The sequence below is a fragment of the Hydractinia symbiolongicarpus genome, chromosome 13 (genome assembly GCF_029227915.1).
Source record: "Hydractinia symbiolongicarpus strain clone_291-10 chromosome 13, HSymV2.1, whole genome shotgun sequence".
NCBI classification, from domain to species: Eukaryota; Metazoa; Cnidaria; class Hydrozoa; order Anthoathecata; family Hydractiniidae; genus Hydractinia; species Hydractinia symbiolongicarpus.
In genome coordinates, this window is record NC_079887.1 from 23,599,600 (window position 1) to 23,615,807 (window position 16,208).

General features: G+C 35.9%; 1 protein-coding gene across 1 annotated transcript; it reads left to right on the forward strand.

Moving 5' to 3' along the window:
* The first annotated feature begins 399 nt into the window (after positions 1 to 399).
* On the forward strand, positions 400 to 10,853 carry LOC130623250 (uncharacterized). The gene is made up of 9 exons (XM_057438723.1): positions 400 to 1,330; positions 5,637 to 5,798; positions 5,911 to 6,251; positions 6,496 to 6,900; positions 7,164 to 7,265; positions 7,353 to 7,728; positions 7,869 to 8,041; positions 8,326 to 8,601; positions 8,860 to 10,853. The coding sequence occupies exons 1-9, from the start codon at positions 676 to 678 to the stop codon at positions 10,141 to 10,143; spliced, it is 3,774 nt and encodes a 1,257-aa protein (XP_057294706.1). The 5' UTR covers positions 400 to 675; the 3' UTR covers positions 10,144 to 10,853.
* The last annotated feature ends 5,355 nt before the right edge of the window (positions 10,854 to 16,208 follow it).

Below are 16,208 nucleotides of genomic sequence, written 5' to 3' on the forward strand. Positions count from 1 at the left end.
CTTTTATCTGATAGAATTAATTTTGATGCAGAAATTGATTATAAATTCTTTTTTCGACAACTTATATTTTCCACAATGTAATTTTAATCCGCCCACAACAACGCTATTTCATTCATTCTTTCACAACAAAAAACCTTGAATAATACTGATATTTAAAGTTTTCTGCTAATTCACTGTCGTTGCCATCGGATACCTTACTGAGTAAAAAAGCTATTAAGATATATTTCGGTATAAATTTAATTGAAAAGAAATGTAAATTTGATGAGAAAGCGCCCTGCCGAGGTTATTGTTGTCAACAATATTTCTAGATTGTCCTAATGAACTGTTAACGTAGCATATATAACTTCCACTGAAACATTTTCTGATATTGTTTTAGCAGCTAGCCACCACACATGTCTGTAATAAATCAATTTTACTAGTGTGTTGGAATTAAGTATCTAAGCTGCATTAAAACGCTGCTTGGAGTAATATAAGGGATTTAACCTTCGTGGCATTAAAATTTAAATGATTTAACAGCTTACGTAAATAATATAATTATTAGGTTTTGTGATATAAAAGGATATGAATTTGTTGGACGCATTGTGTTATGTGCATTTTACTGTCGTTTAGAATTTGCTGAAGAGAGATTTGATCATATCAAGAAAATATTGATTTTAGTTAGATTTGGTAACTGTTATGGCATTTAGTATGTGTGGTAATGATAACGATGATGATTTTCCGGCAAGAGAGATGAAGGAAGTGATCATGAACCAGTTGACTAAAAATATAGCAATGGAGGTTGGGGATAAGTATACTAACTATGTTTGCAAACGGAGACCTGAGAAACATAAGACAGATAATCACAGAACTGGACCAGCACCTATTGAAGAATCTGACGCCATCCGAAAATCAATTGCCAAAGCCACGTATGGAACTTTAGATTCTGATCTAGAGGATTTAGACTTCGAAGATGTTCGAACCAAGAACTCAAAACATTCTAGTTACACAAAGTTTCGAGTGACAACGAATGATCGAGGCGATAGTCTGGCTAGTTGTAGAGCGCTGGTTGTTTATTTTTCAAAGCTGGCTAAAACAAAAGACGACGAGGAAATGATCGATTTGAATTTTGTTGATTCGTTGCTGGAGAATGGTGCTGACATTAACTTCTCAGATAAGCATGGTCAAACTGTCCTACATGAAATATCGCGTGGCTGGCATCCAGACATCGCTAAATTCGCATTACAACATGGAGCGAATATCAATAAAGCAGATGGTTATGGGAGAACACCACTACATCTGGCTGCTGCTGTAGACTATGATGATATGGTTAAATTTCTGGTTGAAAACGGAGGTAAGTTTTGATTTCTATAATTTATCGTATAAGCAAATGTAACTGGGCGATACTATGTAAGCCGCCAGGTAAAGTTAAAGAACAAGACCAGGGACTTTCCGATTTTAGACTTCTATGTTTATGACCTTAATCAGGAACGGAAAAATCATATAGACGCTGTGATAGATTCTTTTGTCTTTGCAATGTTTTTTTACGGAGCATTTAATCGATGAATCTCGCACTTTATTTTTTAATTTGGTACGCGCATGGAAGTAAGTAAGGGGGTACGATAAAAGTTTTTTCTAGGTCAGCAGAAAGTAACAAACAACGCAAAAACACTAAAAACAACAACAAAACCACAGTAAACCATAAAAGTTCTCTCATTTACCTTTGAGGATGCAACGCAGTGAGACTCTTCTAAAAGAATTTCATATACCCAATCAATTACGTCATTAATATGCTAATAAAAAAGAGAGAACAAACACAATGGCAACCATTTTGGAGTGGTCAAACACACCCTGACAACCTTTAAGAAAAACCTACGCGAATTTCATCCGGTGCGCACAATATTTCCAGCATGTACTTATATTTTAATTATAAATATAAACAGAGCATAATTAACGACAGCGGATACGCATTTCAAAACTTTCAAAACAGGCCTTGTAACGAATTGGTATTTAATAAGTGCATCATCCAGCAAATTCTGCTTCAAATCAGAACATCACTCTAAAGATGATGTACTTTTAAAAGGAGAGATATGAATTGAGCAGACTGGGTGTTAAATCATTCGACTTTTTTCCTTTTTTAAAAAAGATGATATCAATTGCTTTTTCTTGATGACGAAGGATGATTTCTTCTTCAAGTTTAGTAAAAAATAATCCATTGCCACATGTAAACTAACTTTTCTTTATACTTTAATCTGACGTTGTTAAAGAAATTTATTTTGGGTATTAATACCTAAATTAAATTTTTAGCTCGGCTTAAATGATTTGTACAATATTACCACAATGATCTGCTCATTATTCCATTTTTTCAGTAATGCTGTAAAATCATTGTAAAATTATTTTATTACCTTTTGTCAATATAAAAAAATAAGCAAGATGTGATAGTACTTAAGCAAAATTTTAGGCTTACTAAAATAAATCCTATATAAATGCTATATGCAAGCCCCCTGTAACGGTGGTGTTCTTTTCTTTACTAACTTAAATTATGGCGAAGCTGCCACCTAGAGGGTGAACGTTGAAATATAAGAGTTAGACGGTAAACAGTCATAGTGGGCGTCAATTTTGACCTGAGGCGTACAAATTTAAATGGTCATATGTAGTAGTTGGGCGTCAGCGGGTGTCAACACTGGATGACACATCTGGCTTTGTGTAATGAAGAAATAAAAAGATGAAATTTTAAACCTATTTAAAGCTTTAAATCCATATATCTATATATAAACAAAATAATATCAATTTGCATGTTGTCATGGTTACAATGCACCTCCCAAGAATCCGTGTTGGTGACGTCATAGTTTTTTGTTTTGAATTTTTTTTAACAACCTTCGAGAATCACAGTTATAGCAACGAAGCTTTTATTTGAAAATAAATTAGAAGGAAAATAATCTCTGTTATAATAGGTTTTCGTTGATGTTGCGGTTGTTGTTGTTATTGTTATTGTTGTTGTTGGTATTGTTATTGTTGTTGTTATCTCGCAACTTTAGCGCATCGTTATACATCATTAACTGTGCTTTCGACATTTTTCGTGATTTGAAAACACGTAACATTAAAGAGCCTTGGTATCAAGCGGAACAATATATAGTTCAAGTTGCTTGCCTAAGAACATTTTTGTGGCACAGTATGTGGTGTTATCTAATTACAAAGAGTACGTCATTCATTGAGCAAGTGGCTGATGAATGACGGATTAACAAAGTGGATATAACTGCGCTTAGCATGTCTACTACAGTTCCTAAAAGGTAGGGGGTAAACTACGCAATTAGACGGCCGGATCGTTCATTCCTTTATAGGTGCAGGAATGTTCTTTTTTATTTTTCAATAACATTTGAAGGTGATGAACAGTGAAACATTAGTATGTTCAGGAGAAAGGATGGAAATGGCAAATTTTGAGTTAATACTCGTTGGGAGTGCTCAAAAGAAAATCTAACAGAAACACGAAAATTGGTCGATTGTCATTATCAGACAATACGACTGTATTCTCTTTATGACAGATCTGTGATATAAACCCAGAAAGTTAACTAATTTTTTTTATTTATCCCAAAAATCTTTTGAGAGGAAGGTGATGTTAGTGAATATAAATGGACGCGTATTTGGAAGACCTCAACTGGGACAGCATCGGAAACGCAAATTATAAACGCCAAATATTATGATCTCGCAAATTACTACCGCTTTATATTATAACCTCGCAAAATTATTAACGCCAAATTTTTATCACCTTGAAAATTTTTAACACCAAACATTACCTTGAAAATTATTACCGTCGAATAATAACACTTTGCAAATTATTGTTTTTTTTTGCATTCTTTTTTTTGCATTTTTTATGTAACATTACATTTATTTGCCACAAATAAATAAATAAACTTACAACAACATCAAAATAAAAAATTAGTAACAATTTAACAGTTCAACATGGTTTCACTTAAGAATTAATATTGAGAATCGAATGAGTGAGACAATATTTTTTAAGTTCCATATCTGTCAGCTGTTGGCGAAGAATTACGTTCTTCAAAGAAGCAATTGTGCTTTCTGAGTTTCGTAGCTCTGTGGGCGCTCGTTCAATGGGATTTATACTTCCCAAACCACCAAGTCGAGGAGGCAAAGACAGGAGTGTGAGTTTGCACACTATTAGCGCCAAATTTTATCATCTTGCAAATTATTAGCGCCAAATTTTATCATCTCGTAGATCATTAACGCCAAATATTTTTGCCTCGAAAGTGGTAAACGTCAAATATTAATATTTTGCAAACTATTAGCGTCAAATGTTAACACTCCACAAATTATTAGCGCCAGATTGTATCATCTCGCAAGTTATTTTGAAACAAGCTTGGTCTTTTTCAGTTTTCTTTTAGTACTGGTGACGAGGTTGGAAATCATCACTTTGCAATGTGATCACGAATTCTTGCAAAAAACAAATATTGTCAGCAATTAGTCTTGTGACAACATTCTTTTTTATATTTTAATACTTATTCGACTTATTCTATTAAATCTTTGCATTAGTAATACCTTAGAATCACGTAAAAAATATTAAGTCCAATTTAATTGTTGTCAATTTGTGCTAATCAATGGACATTATTAAACATCGTTAACTGTTAATTGAGATAGATCGTAAACATGACCTGATAAACATACTGTGGTACGTGACCTGACCACATTAGATTTCAATGTCAAATCATACTATGGGTGTTTCATTAATACAAACACACATAACACAGGTCTAACTCTCCTAAAATTTTTATGGTTTAGTTAGTGAAGGGAAGTTAAAAAAAAAACCTACACGGCAAAACAATATATTTGGTGCGTTCTTAGGTAATGAGTCATAAGCGTGAATACGGTGGGTCATTTCTGACAGATTAAGGTAAAATAAATAATTCCGGTAAACTAAAAAGCAAAACCAAAAGGAAAGGAAAAAACCGCGCCTCGTTGCGTTAACAAGATTGTTTTGCAAGAATGTGCACATGTGTAATGACGTAGTTCGCAAATTGATGATGCAAAAAAGTTATCTCTGTATTAAGAGCCGTATTCTATACGCAAAATGGTAGCCGCATTACCGAGACAATGAAATGTGGTAAGTAAAGGTCGGGTGAACCCTTGAATTTATCTACGGACCATTGACTAGTTTCTATAAACTATGGGGTGAGAATAGCCTGTCCTCGTATCAAAAATTGTTAGCCTTACTTCTTCAAGTAAGTAACCTTGCCAGAAAAGCATAACCTGATTGTTTCCGGTTGGGAGTTTTAAATTTGTCCGTTTTCAGCTAAAAATGACTGTAAATAAAAAGACTTTAAAAAAAGAAAACATTAACATCTAAATAGCAGAAACCATAGGATGCATGCAACTAAATGGTTTCTAGCACTTTTCCCACGATAAGAGCAGATGAGCACACTGGCACTTCAGGTAGTATAGGGGCGACGGATATTTAACATTTTTCACCGACAATTCTGATAATCTACTAGAAGGCAACCCCGGTTTCAGCCCGGTTCTACTAGAAGGCAACCCTAGTTCCAGCAACAAGCTGCAGCTTGTTGCTGGAACCAGCTATAAATCCAGCGGTAAAACGAAGAAAATTTCAGCTGGCGCGAAATTTTAACGTAAAATACTTCTACTTTCAGCTAATTTAAGCGCTACAACTGTGGGTGAACTGCAAACACCAATGCATTACGCTGCGAAGAACAATGCAACATCATCTTTGAAAGTAATGTTAAGGCTTGGTGCACGCATTAACGAAAGAGATTACAAAGGGCGATCACCTTTGTTTGTGGCTGCAGAAACAGGTAACTTCATTATTTGTTGAATTCAAAAGAAGATGGGGTATTGTTAGCAACTACAATATATAATTTTTATGTAATCGTTTTCACATTTAATTTTCTCTTTCGTCATTTTTAGCTCGGCCGGAAGCAGCCAGGTTCCTAATAGAGCAAGGTGCACCAGCGGGGGTCTATGACAGCAGCGGCACACCCTGTCTTTCGCTGATGATTGAGAAGATACCGCAAATTGCCATCGAAGCTGTTGAACAATTTCATCTGTTAGATAGAGCATTCCGAAAGCATTATTACTATCTCAGTTACCTGGAACCTGATCCCAACTACTTGATTGATTACATTCCTGAGAATAAAAGAGAATTGAGGGAAGTGAAAGAAAGGAAAAAACTTGAGAAGAAATTATTAACAGCTCGAGGTGAGCGAATCATGAAGAAGGAGAAGACGTATGCAAAGACACCATTAGAGGTAATATTTGTGAACAATTTTCCTAATAAAAAATAAAATGTATGTATTGCGTTTGTATACTGGACTTGTTATTTCAAAATTTCTCTTTATATATCATTTTTCGTGCATTCTTAAAGTTGCAACTCTTATTATCTGTCAGAATCTGTCAGGTTGGTTGATGCAATGTTGTACGAGTCTCTGATCATCCATTAGGATTGAATACTCCTAATGCACCTTTTAAAAGATTTTCCCATTTATACTTTAGGTGATAGTGCAGTACAATCAATTGGACATTATCATGCATCCAGTTTTCCAAAGGCTGCTGCATGTCAAATGGAACTTATTTGGAAAGTTCGGCTCAGCAAAACTTCTTGCAATTAACTTGTTTTACACACTGCTTTGGACAATGCTTGGTATTATGTTGCCACGTGATCGCAGATATTACACACCCTTGGCTGCCAATTGGTGGAGAGTTGTTCTGGAACTGATTGGTGTATTAATGACATTGTACTTTATATTTATGGTATGCTTGACTACTAGCCTGGTCTATCTTATTAAATGTGTCTTCATTTTAGTGCGTCTAAATATCTCCTTTTTAGCCCCTATAAAATTAATTTATAAACAAGAACGAATTCAATATCGCATAAATAAATTTCTTTTTGTTCCTCTTCATTAAGCATAACTAAACATAGTTAGATAAGCTCATAATAATACTCGTGTATTATGTGTTTGAAAAAGCTGCTCGCCATTCCGGGTCCCTCGCAAAATAAATATGTCATAACAGGTCAACCCATAGATTTTTCGATGGGTTAAAAACTAGTTTCTATAACAATAGCCGTATGTTGTGTGATTAGAGTAGCTGCACGCAGCTGAATTTTCGATTCCCTGAAGAGAAATTCCTTACTTCTGCGATAAGCTCTTAGATTTGCCTAGAGGAGAACGACTAGTGTTGATAACAACATCGATAGTTTTTGCTGCTATCCCTTTTTTAAACCAACTAAAAATTTGAAGGATGGTGAGATAAGATATTTATTAGTAGATGCATTTTTGGAGTTAGAGTGTTTTTGGGGACACCAATGCATATATATTTTTAATATTTTAAAAACTCATTACCTTTATTAGGAGGTGCACCAATTACGTCTGACAGAGAAATCGCACAACCGCTGGCGTCAATGGCGCACAAGACACATGGAAAAAGATTTAAACTATTGCCATCCGCGGTGGTCGGAGGAAAAACAGTTTCTGACATCTGAATTGGAACAAATAAGGACTTATCAACGTACTTATTTTCGAGAACCTTGGAATATATTTGAATGGGTTGCTTATGTAGTAGTTCTGACGCTTGTGTTGACGAGGATGATGTCTAGCATGTCGGGGAATGAAACTGCTGCTGAAATTCATCCCAGAGTCTATGCGTTGGGTTTAATTGTGATATGGTTACGCTTTATGCGGAGTTGTCGAATGTTCAGAACGCTGGGTCCATTTATTGCTATTTTAGGTAATTTATACCTTTGTTAATATATACGGGTAATGAAGCAGAATTTTGACTCGTCACATATATAATGATATTATTTTTTTTTCTTTAAAGATTCCTTTTAAGATTAAGGAAACTAAGTTTAACTGTTTGTTATCCCTTAGGCTCAGTCATCGCCGATACAATGAAGTTTGCATTCCTGTTCTTTGAATTCTTTGTGCCATACACTGTTGCTTTCTGGATACTGTTTGGTGGTCACAAAAATGGCCACGTAATGGGAGAAGAGAGTGCTGCAAATTGGGAAAGTCTGAATGATTTAACATTTTCTGTTTGGACGGTAAGTTGCCATTGAATGGTGCTTAATTTTGATCAACCTTAATATCTTGAAAAAAAAAACAATTGTGAAGAAATTTCATTTATGACGCTAAAGTTTTGTCCGCCTAAATTTCGATGGGCCTTAATTTCTCGATAGCCCAAATTTTTATCGGCAATTTAGGGCTGATTTTGTTTAAGCCAACGAGGTAAATAAATTGCAAACCCTCTCACTATATCCAACATAGAATAGCGATTTAAAATGAAGTTTTCCTTCTAATGTTTCTTTTGATACTTCTATCTATTTAGATGACAGTTCTGGGACCATTTGATTGGAATGGGTTAGTAAAGGCTGATCGATTTATGGCTCAGTTATTATGTGGGACGTATTTTTCATTAGTATGTGTTGTCTGCATGAACCTTTACATTGCTTTGTTGTCAGACACCTTCGCAAGAGTGTATGCTCAAGCTAAGGCCAATGCAGTAATGCAGCAAGCCAAATCTGTCATCACTTTAGAAGCACAACTGGGAAGATTTAAACGATCGAAATATGGTCATTACATGCAAAGAGAATGTTCACCTCAGGTAAGGCGAAATTATAAGGTCAATAGGATGGTAATATGCTATATTTAATGTACTCGTGTTGCTCACTGGTTCTTGGTTTATCAAATTTACTTGTTAACTTACATTGCCTTTCTAGAAAGTTTTGTCCTGAACACGCTAAACAATCTAAATGCATTAAAAAAAAATTAACTTAACAAGAAAAATAACTTAATCACCTTATGCTACATCAAGAGCATTATCTGCTGCTTCTCGTTAGTTATACTTACGTTTATGTATTAGGAAGTATACACAATGAACGAAAAAGATGGCGATGATGGTGCGCAGGACATGTTTAATCGAGTTTCCAGACAAATTGTTAACCGGGTCATTGAAATGGAGGAAAAGCTGCTGTATTATCTCAAGTTATCAGATAGCGATCGCATTCCACAAACAGGTTGTGTGTCACCAAATCTTGTTAGTTCTAATTATAAAGATGGCCGTGGAAATGGAGGTAATGGTGGTAATGGTGGTAGACATTCAGGAGGGAATGCAGGATACCCTGCTTGCATTAAAAATAATGCCTTATTTGAAAATTATATTCAGAAACAAAATCTCCAAAATTCTGTTATGCAGGAGGAGTTACGAGGTCTAAAACATATGATGAATGACATAAAAACAATGTTGTCTATGCAACAAGATGTACCAGATTCAATTCAATTTCAAAACAGCACATTACCACATGGTTCATCAGCTTCTAAAAAACTTTATATTCCTCGACATAATAGTCTTCGCAGTATGGTTTCCAGTCACAGCTTCTCTGGTAGCGAAGGAAATAGATTTTCAAACACAATAAAAGGAAGAGCAGGTTCAATGCCTGAAGCAATAGCACATCAAGTATATACAGAAACTGATTCACTGCAGCAAAAACGTTTTGATCAAGAACAGGATAACTTACAGATCCATCTAAGCCAAAACTACCAGCAACAACAATACTTAAGGCCGCACCAAGACGAGCAGGAACAATACAATCAACTAATTCAGCTGCAGTTACTTCAACAACGTCTAAAAGAGGCAGAAGAACAAAAGCAACAGTTACGACAGCAGAATTACTTACAACAACAACAGGACCAGCAGCAGCAACAACAGGACCAGCAACAACAGCAGCAGCAACAACCACAACCGCAGCAACAGCAACAGCAACAACCACTATCACAGATGCATCCTATTATACAAGAACAAAACAGCCACCAGTATATGACGCCACCCAACATGGCAAATGTAAGAAAATTACATCATTCAAATTCTGATTCCAATGTTACTAACATATACCCTAGTTTGTATCAATACACTCCTGGTACTAATTCTGAGGGTGACTTTGAGACAAGCACGCTTGGCAGAGAGGTTTCAAAATCAAAACGAAGACGACGAAAGAAAAAAAGCCTAGCTAAAGATTTATATCTTAATTCAATTGGAAACAATTTGGTAAAGGAATCAATACTTCTATCTGATAACTCAGCAGATGTAGGATTAACCTTACCGCTATTACAAGCGCAAATAGACCAAATGAATGAAGCAAATGTGTAAACATAATTGACAAGTTAGTTTTTATATTTCCAGCTCTGTGAAACTGCAGAATCGAAAGTGTAGATAGAATAAATGCAAAACAAACAATCAAGATACATCAACCGATGTACGTATCGGAACATACGTAAGGCGATCCATTTTTATACATAATTCGTTAAAAAACAACAAAAAATTGTATTTTTATTTAAAATTATTATATTTTTACTAGTTCATATATTCAATTTTCAATTTTTTTGTGAGTGTTAACACATTACTAGAAGAGAAGAATAAAATGATTTCCATGTTTGAAACTTATAGCGTCTGCGCAAATTTTTAAACGAGTGGCTTTACTACCGAATGTTAGTACCAAATTCCTGCCCAAAAGAAAAATAGACGATTTTATATTTAGTCGCGAAATTTTTTTCAAGTTTACACTTTTTTCCGAGCAGTAAATATTATATGACTAACTTTTGTACTTTTTAATAATTACTTTAAATTAAATGTATATTCCATATCCTTCATAGGTGCCTTTTTATGCTTTCCAAGCGTCTCTAGTTTAAATGTCATGGACATAAGATATGGATATAGACATAATAGTAAACGTTGTACCTTTACAGGTTGTGGGTCGATAGAAAATCTGATCTGATATGTAAGGTTGTGCCTTATTTTATTTTAAGGAATGTACTTTTGGAAATGAAAATATAGTCTAAATAAGTTTATGTGTATCTGTGAAAGAATCCACTTTATTTCTCATTTAATCCATGTAACAGGTCTACATGCATCTTAAAACAACACAACTGTGTGAGTTTTTAGACTGCATTATTTAATTGTTACAACAAAAACAGTAAAAAATTAAAAGATTACGTGTCCAACAAAATCTCAAATCTCAAGCTAAATCTGCTAAAATTACTTGCTTTGTCCAATCTGTCCAAGCGAAAAGTAAATCACATTACAATTCATCAATATTTAAAATTACATCCCACCCATAAAATTTAAACCACTAACATATTTTAATTCTCGTACAAAAAAAGTTGATTACTAAATTCTCAAACCCACAGTTTGCAAGATGTCAAAAACAATTATTATTTAAATTGAAATCGGTTAATATTTTACATAGTCCACCATGACATAGGTTAAAACAAAATGTGAAAAATTAACAGATGACAACACTTAAAATATTATACAGTTCCTTCAGCAAAGAAATTTATCAGAAATGTAAAACAAAGTGGTTTGCAAGGAGTATGCAAATAACATATTTTAATTAAAAAAAAGGTTTTTCGGTATATTGCATACGGTCCTTGCTCACTAAACTTTTCATATAATCAAGAAAAGAACATTCTGTGAGAAGTTTCTCTAAATTGACACAAATAATTTCTTTCAGCAATTTGCATTTTGGCTTAATAACCAGTTCTTTTACTATTTTACATGCCTCACACAAGTTTAACACGAAATGTGAAAAGCAGAATGTTTGAGTGAGAACATCTAGGACAACAAAATCATCACACTCTCAACCTTATCACCTGTTAAATAAGAATTCTTTTGTCATCAGCATGCAGTATTTTTTCATGCAAGCCCATCTACGCTGCCGTTATGGACAGGTATTCTCCAGTCGGTCGCGATTTTTATCATACGCATCAAATAGAAATGCGTTATTATTTTTCAGTAGTTGTTTGTATTTGATAGGTATGCACATGTACCTAATTTTGTGCGTTTCGTAACACAAATCGGTTTTAACGCACGGAAAAACAAAATGCATTTATCCTGTGTCTACGGACGTGACGCTATTAGACATATTTCCTTAATATTTATTTCGTGCATTTCGTTTACCTGTTAGCGGGGAATAATGAATTTATGGTCTGGCTGCTCTTCCGATTTACGTCAGTTATACACGTTTACCGCCAGCCTTGATCCCAGGACTTGTTATCTCTTTTTGCATATCAGACGGCGAGACGAACATGATCATGAACATAAGAAAACAAAGTCCCGGGGACGAAGTAGGTTTACCACCACTTTGCTATTTCGTGCATCCTTGCCCACCTATTAGCATGAAGTAATTCAATTTATTTTGACGAGGGTTATTATTATGAATATAGGTACGATTATACTGCAACTTTCGATTTAATAACCCCCTGGTTTCTAAAAAATTGTTGAAAGATCACAGAAATATGAGCTACTATTGTGAACAGTCAGACAAAATACTGGTATTAATAAAAACTAGTCGGTCACCCTTTGAAAAATCCGTCGCCGTTTTTCATATATCGCATTTCGTGCTTTCGTAACACGACTTTTTTCTCGCGCACAAACAGATAGACTAGGAACGCTATTATCAAAGAGAAGATAGCTGTTAGTCCGTGGAAGAAACCGCGGAGATTCGTCTGTCGAACATTTTCCCACATTGGTATATCGTTTATCTGTTATGAAATTACCCTACGGTCATATTGCCCCTGAAAAAATCCACTTATAGGCACTGAAGTTTAAAAAAAATTATAAAACCTAGTTTATCAGAAAATTTAAGCTGAAATTTGGCCAAAATTTAAGAACACATAAAGACCACACTAAGCCCTAATCGATCTTTTAAACTTAGAAAAAAAATTAAAAAGAAAAAACAAATTAGTGTTATGCTGCTCCACGCCATGTATATATACAATAATAATTAGTGCAGTTTGTACCGTCCGATTTGAGTTAAGAAAGAGACTCCTCTCGCAAGTAACTTTAGAAAGCTATATTTAACATTATATGAAAAAATATTAAGATCAAACAAAATTCACGAAATAAATTCAAAATTTATACTAAGTGAACATAAAAACAATTCTTTTTTCATTATGCGTAAATTTTACTTAAAAGGCGGGAATAAAATAACCAACAAAAAAATCTACTTACAAAAACTTCTTAAAATTTATTAGTCTTCTTATACTTTTTGTTAATTTCTTAAAAAAGGCGCGAATAATTAAAACCGTTTAAACGAAATAGACAACGCAATGTTAATTGTCCGTAACTTTGTCCGTGCAGAGATAGGAAAAGGCGGATCATAGGACAGCGATTGATATGTTGTGCCACTCCACGTCAAATTATAGACCATCCACGTTAAATCAACGATAGAGGAGTCAATAAATCCATGAGCACTTTGCTACTTTACGTTAAATTATAGAGCATGCTCTATAATATCTGTCCAAAACCCCCTCCCTCCCCCACCCCCTCCCCGTCCCATGGGTCCCTCCCCACCCTCCCCTGTTGTGTCCTATAAATTATAATGGCCTCTAGCCAGTGTGGTAATACCATCTTCCAAAATTATGCGTTTATCATCATCGGCATTGAGCGCCAGTTTATTTGTTTTTATTGTGTGAACATCATGCTTAATAGATCGAAATGTCATTTGGGTTCTGTAAATGTTCTCACCCTCAAACAGGCATCTCTTATAATCAGCGAAACCTATGGTCTCCCTTACCACACATTTCTTCACCCCCTTACACCTCTTATCCTCCTTACCACATAGTTGTTTGTATGCATAGGTCTTAGCTCTTAGGGCTACAAACTCAGTCATCACCTTACCACCTAACTCGTCCTTCATCAGCCCAATGATCTTTTTATTCAAACCTAATGGTAGAGGTCTACCATCTTCCTTATCATACCCCGATGTGTCAAATCTCTCAGACACATCATCAGCGATATCCTTGTAGAAATCGCCCGTTTTTATGTGGTATACGAATGAATCAGTATCCATATAGCAAAGTTTCACATCATCACCATATTTCGGTCTCATATAGTCATAGTGAAACTCGTACATAATCATCTTAGACATGTCCAGAATTGCCGGTCCTAGGTAGATTGGTTTATTCATTTTGATCTTGATCTTGGACATCTCTACACCCATCAGTGTTTCCGAGAACCATGTGCTACCCTTGAAGTTTGGCTTCATCACCAGCTTCTCATACTGTTCCTTCTTCGTAGCCAAGCGTATGTCTTTGTGTTTACGCTGATTCTCCATTGTCTTACCAAAGAACGAATTGTTCATCAGCTTGAAAAAATCCTTCTCAAAGTCATTCTTCGACTCCGTGCGCAGCTGTGTATTGAAGTCTATATACGACTTCAGCCACGCACTCTGATTAAATCTCAAGACTCTATGAACCTTATCAAGAACAATACCGTGATTCAAAGCCTGAGCAAGCGCACGGATATGGATGATGTAGTATGTCTTGCTCGAAAGACATGGTGTCAGCTTCTCGACCCCATTGATAACCTTCCTCTCGGGCATGAAAGGAAGATCGTTATGTGCGTCATGAAGATCAGGTGGATATCTAACATCAACCTCAAGCATGTACCCCTTTTCACCGTTTTCCACAGCCAACTCTGAAATGAGTTCGGGTGTAAATTTACCGGAATCATCCCACTCAAACCCTCCGGTGGGTATCTTCTGTATCATGGCCCATCCATACAGATTGTTAGCATCAAGATACTGCAGATAGGTTGTATCTTCCGAAGTATTATACATATCGCCCATATATGGATTGTTGGCCTTGGCGTGGCGGTGGACAGCTTGACACAATCCACCCTTAATACCGCTTTCAATGAACGTGACCATCTCAATATCAGATAATAGATCTAGACTAACCCCGGTCTTTTTCAGACATGCTTGCCAAGTTAATCCAGGAGTTGTGTAAAAATGCGCGGGATCTAGTTTGTAGTATCTCAAACACGTCTCTCTGAATGTCTCAAACACACCGGCGAGCAATAGAACATCTGTATTGAGATAGATGTCATGATATTCACCTAGATCCTTAATATCAAAGGCTTTCCAAACCTTCTGAGCATGCTCATAGTCAGCATCACTGATGTGACTCATGTTAAGCTCGCTATAAAAGTCATCCTTTGACGGGAGCTCAGTTTCATTAAACCTATCGAATGAGTTAACATACTCATATGGGTATACACCTTTTCTCAACAGCAACCTGAACTGCTCATCGTTTCCCGTGTGCATATTACGGAACTTTTCAAGTAAACTCTGCTTATCAAGATTTCTATTGCAACCGACATCGCATTCACCACATTTCCCGTGAGCAATATAGTTTTCATCAATATATTCAAACGAGCAGCCTGAGCTACACTCATCACATCTCATGTTGTTAACACCCGCGAGATTTGCACTAAGATTGTTCAAGCCGCTAGACATAAATCTAAACGAATCTATGAATCTTAGCTTTATCTTTTTGTCCTTAGTCTCACCATTTTTGTTAATATATTCGCCAACCTTAACATCGGTCGAGAAAGAGATATATTTCTCCTTATTCTCTGCGATTACACCCATACCATCCTCTCCGTACTTCCTTGCAAGCTCCTTAATGAATAAATGCGCATCATATCCGCTCAGATTGTGGAATACAACCGGAATATAATTAGGAACCTTGTAACGCAGATTACATTCCTGATGGGCGGATCCGCGAAACTTACCAGTGAAATGAAAGTGATCCCTAACCTTGATGTCATCATCACCATCAAATTCCTTCATACAAATGTGGCAAACCTCGGATCTATTGAAACCGTCACGCTCCTCATCCGTCAGTGGATCAATTTCTTTCTGAGGAAACATGTTATATAACCTTTCAGCCTCAGAAACCACATGATCCACAAAGCGCGGAACACAGTCCTCACCACGGTAAAGATTAAGAGGGTTGGGAACTTCACCATGAGCATATTTACTATAACAACAGAATCCGGTTGGGACATGTTTACCAACTTTCTCGGTTGATGATCCGCCTTTTCTCTCATCCTCGGGCAATTCTTGTGTAAAAGCTTCGAAATCGGCATATATGATGAATGGAACCTTGAGCTGAAACTTACCATCGGTGAAGGTTAGAGCGGTACCCTCTTTAGGGAGTTGAACCTTAGCAGCATCATTATCCTTACAATACTCAAAGTGCTCATCCCTTTTCAGCTCGCTCGGGAAACCAGAAAGACAATTCAGGCAATAATGCTCTTTATTTTTATGCTTTGAGTTGACCTTGCTCAGGACACCGCTCAGGTTCTTAACAGCGATATGATGCCTCTTATCCCCTTCACACAGTAAAAACAAAACAACCGTCTCATCCCGG

Coding starts and splice junctions, on each gene's coding strand:
- LOC130623250 (XM_057438723.1), top strand. CDS start 676: ATGGCATTTAGTATGTGTGGTAATGATAACGATGATGATTTTCCGGCA. Junction 5,799..5,910: donor GTTTGTGGCTGCAGAAACAG/GTAACTTCATTA, acceptor CGTCATTTTTAG/CTCGGCCGGAAGCAGCCAGG. Junction 6,901..7,163: donor AATTTCTTTTTGTTCCTCTT/CATTAAGCATAA, acceptor AGATTTGCCTAG/AGGAGAACGACTAGTGTTGA.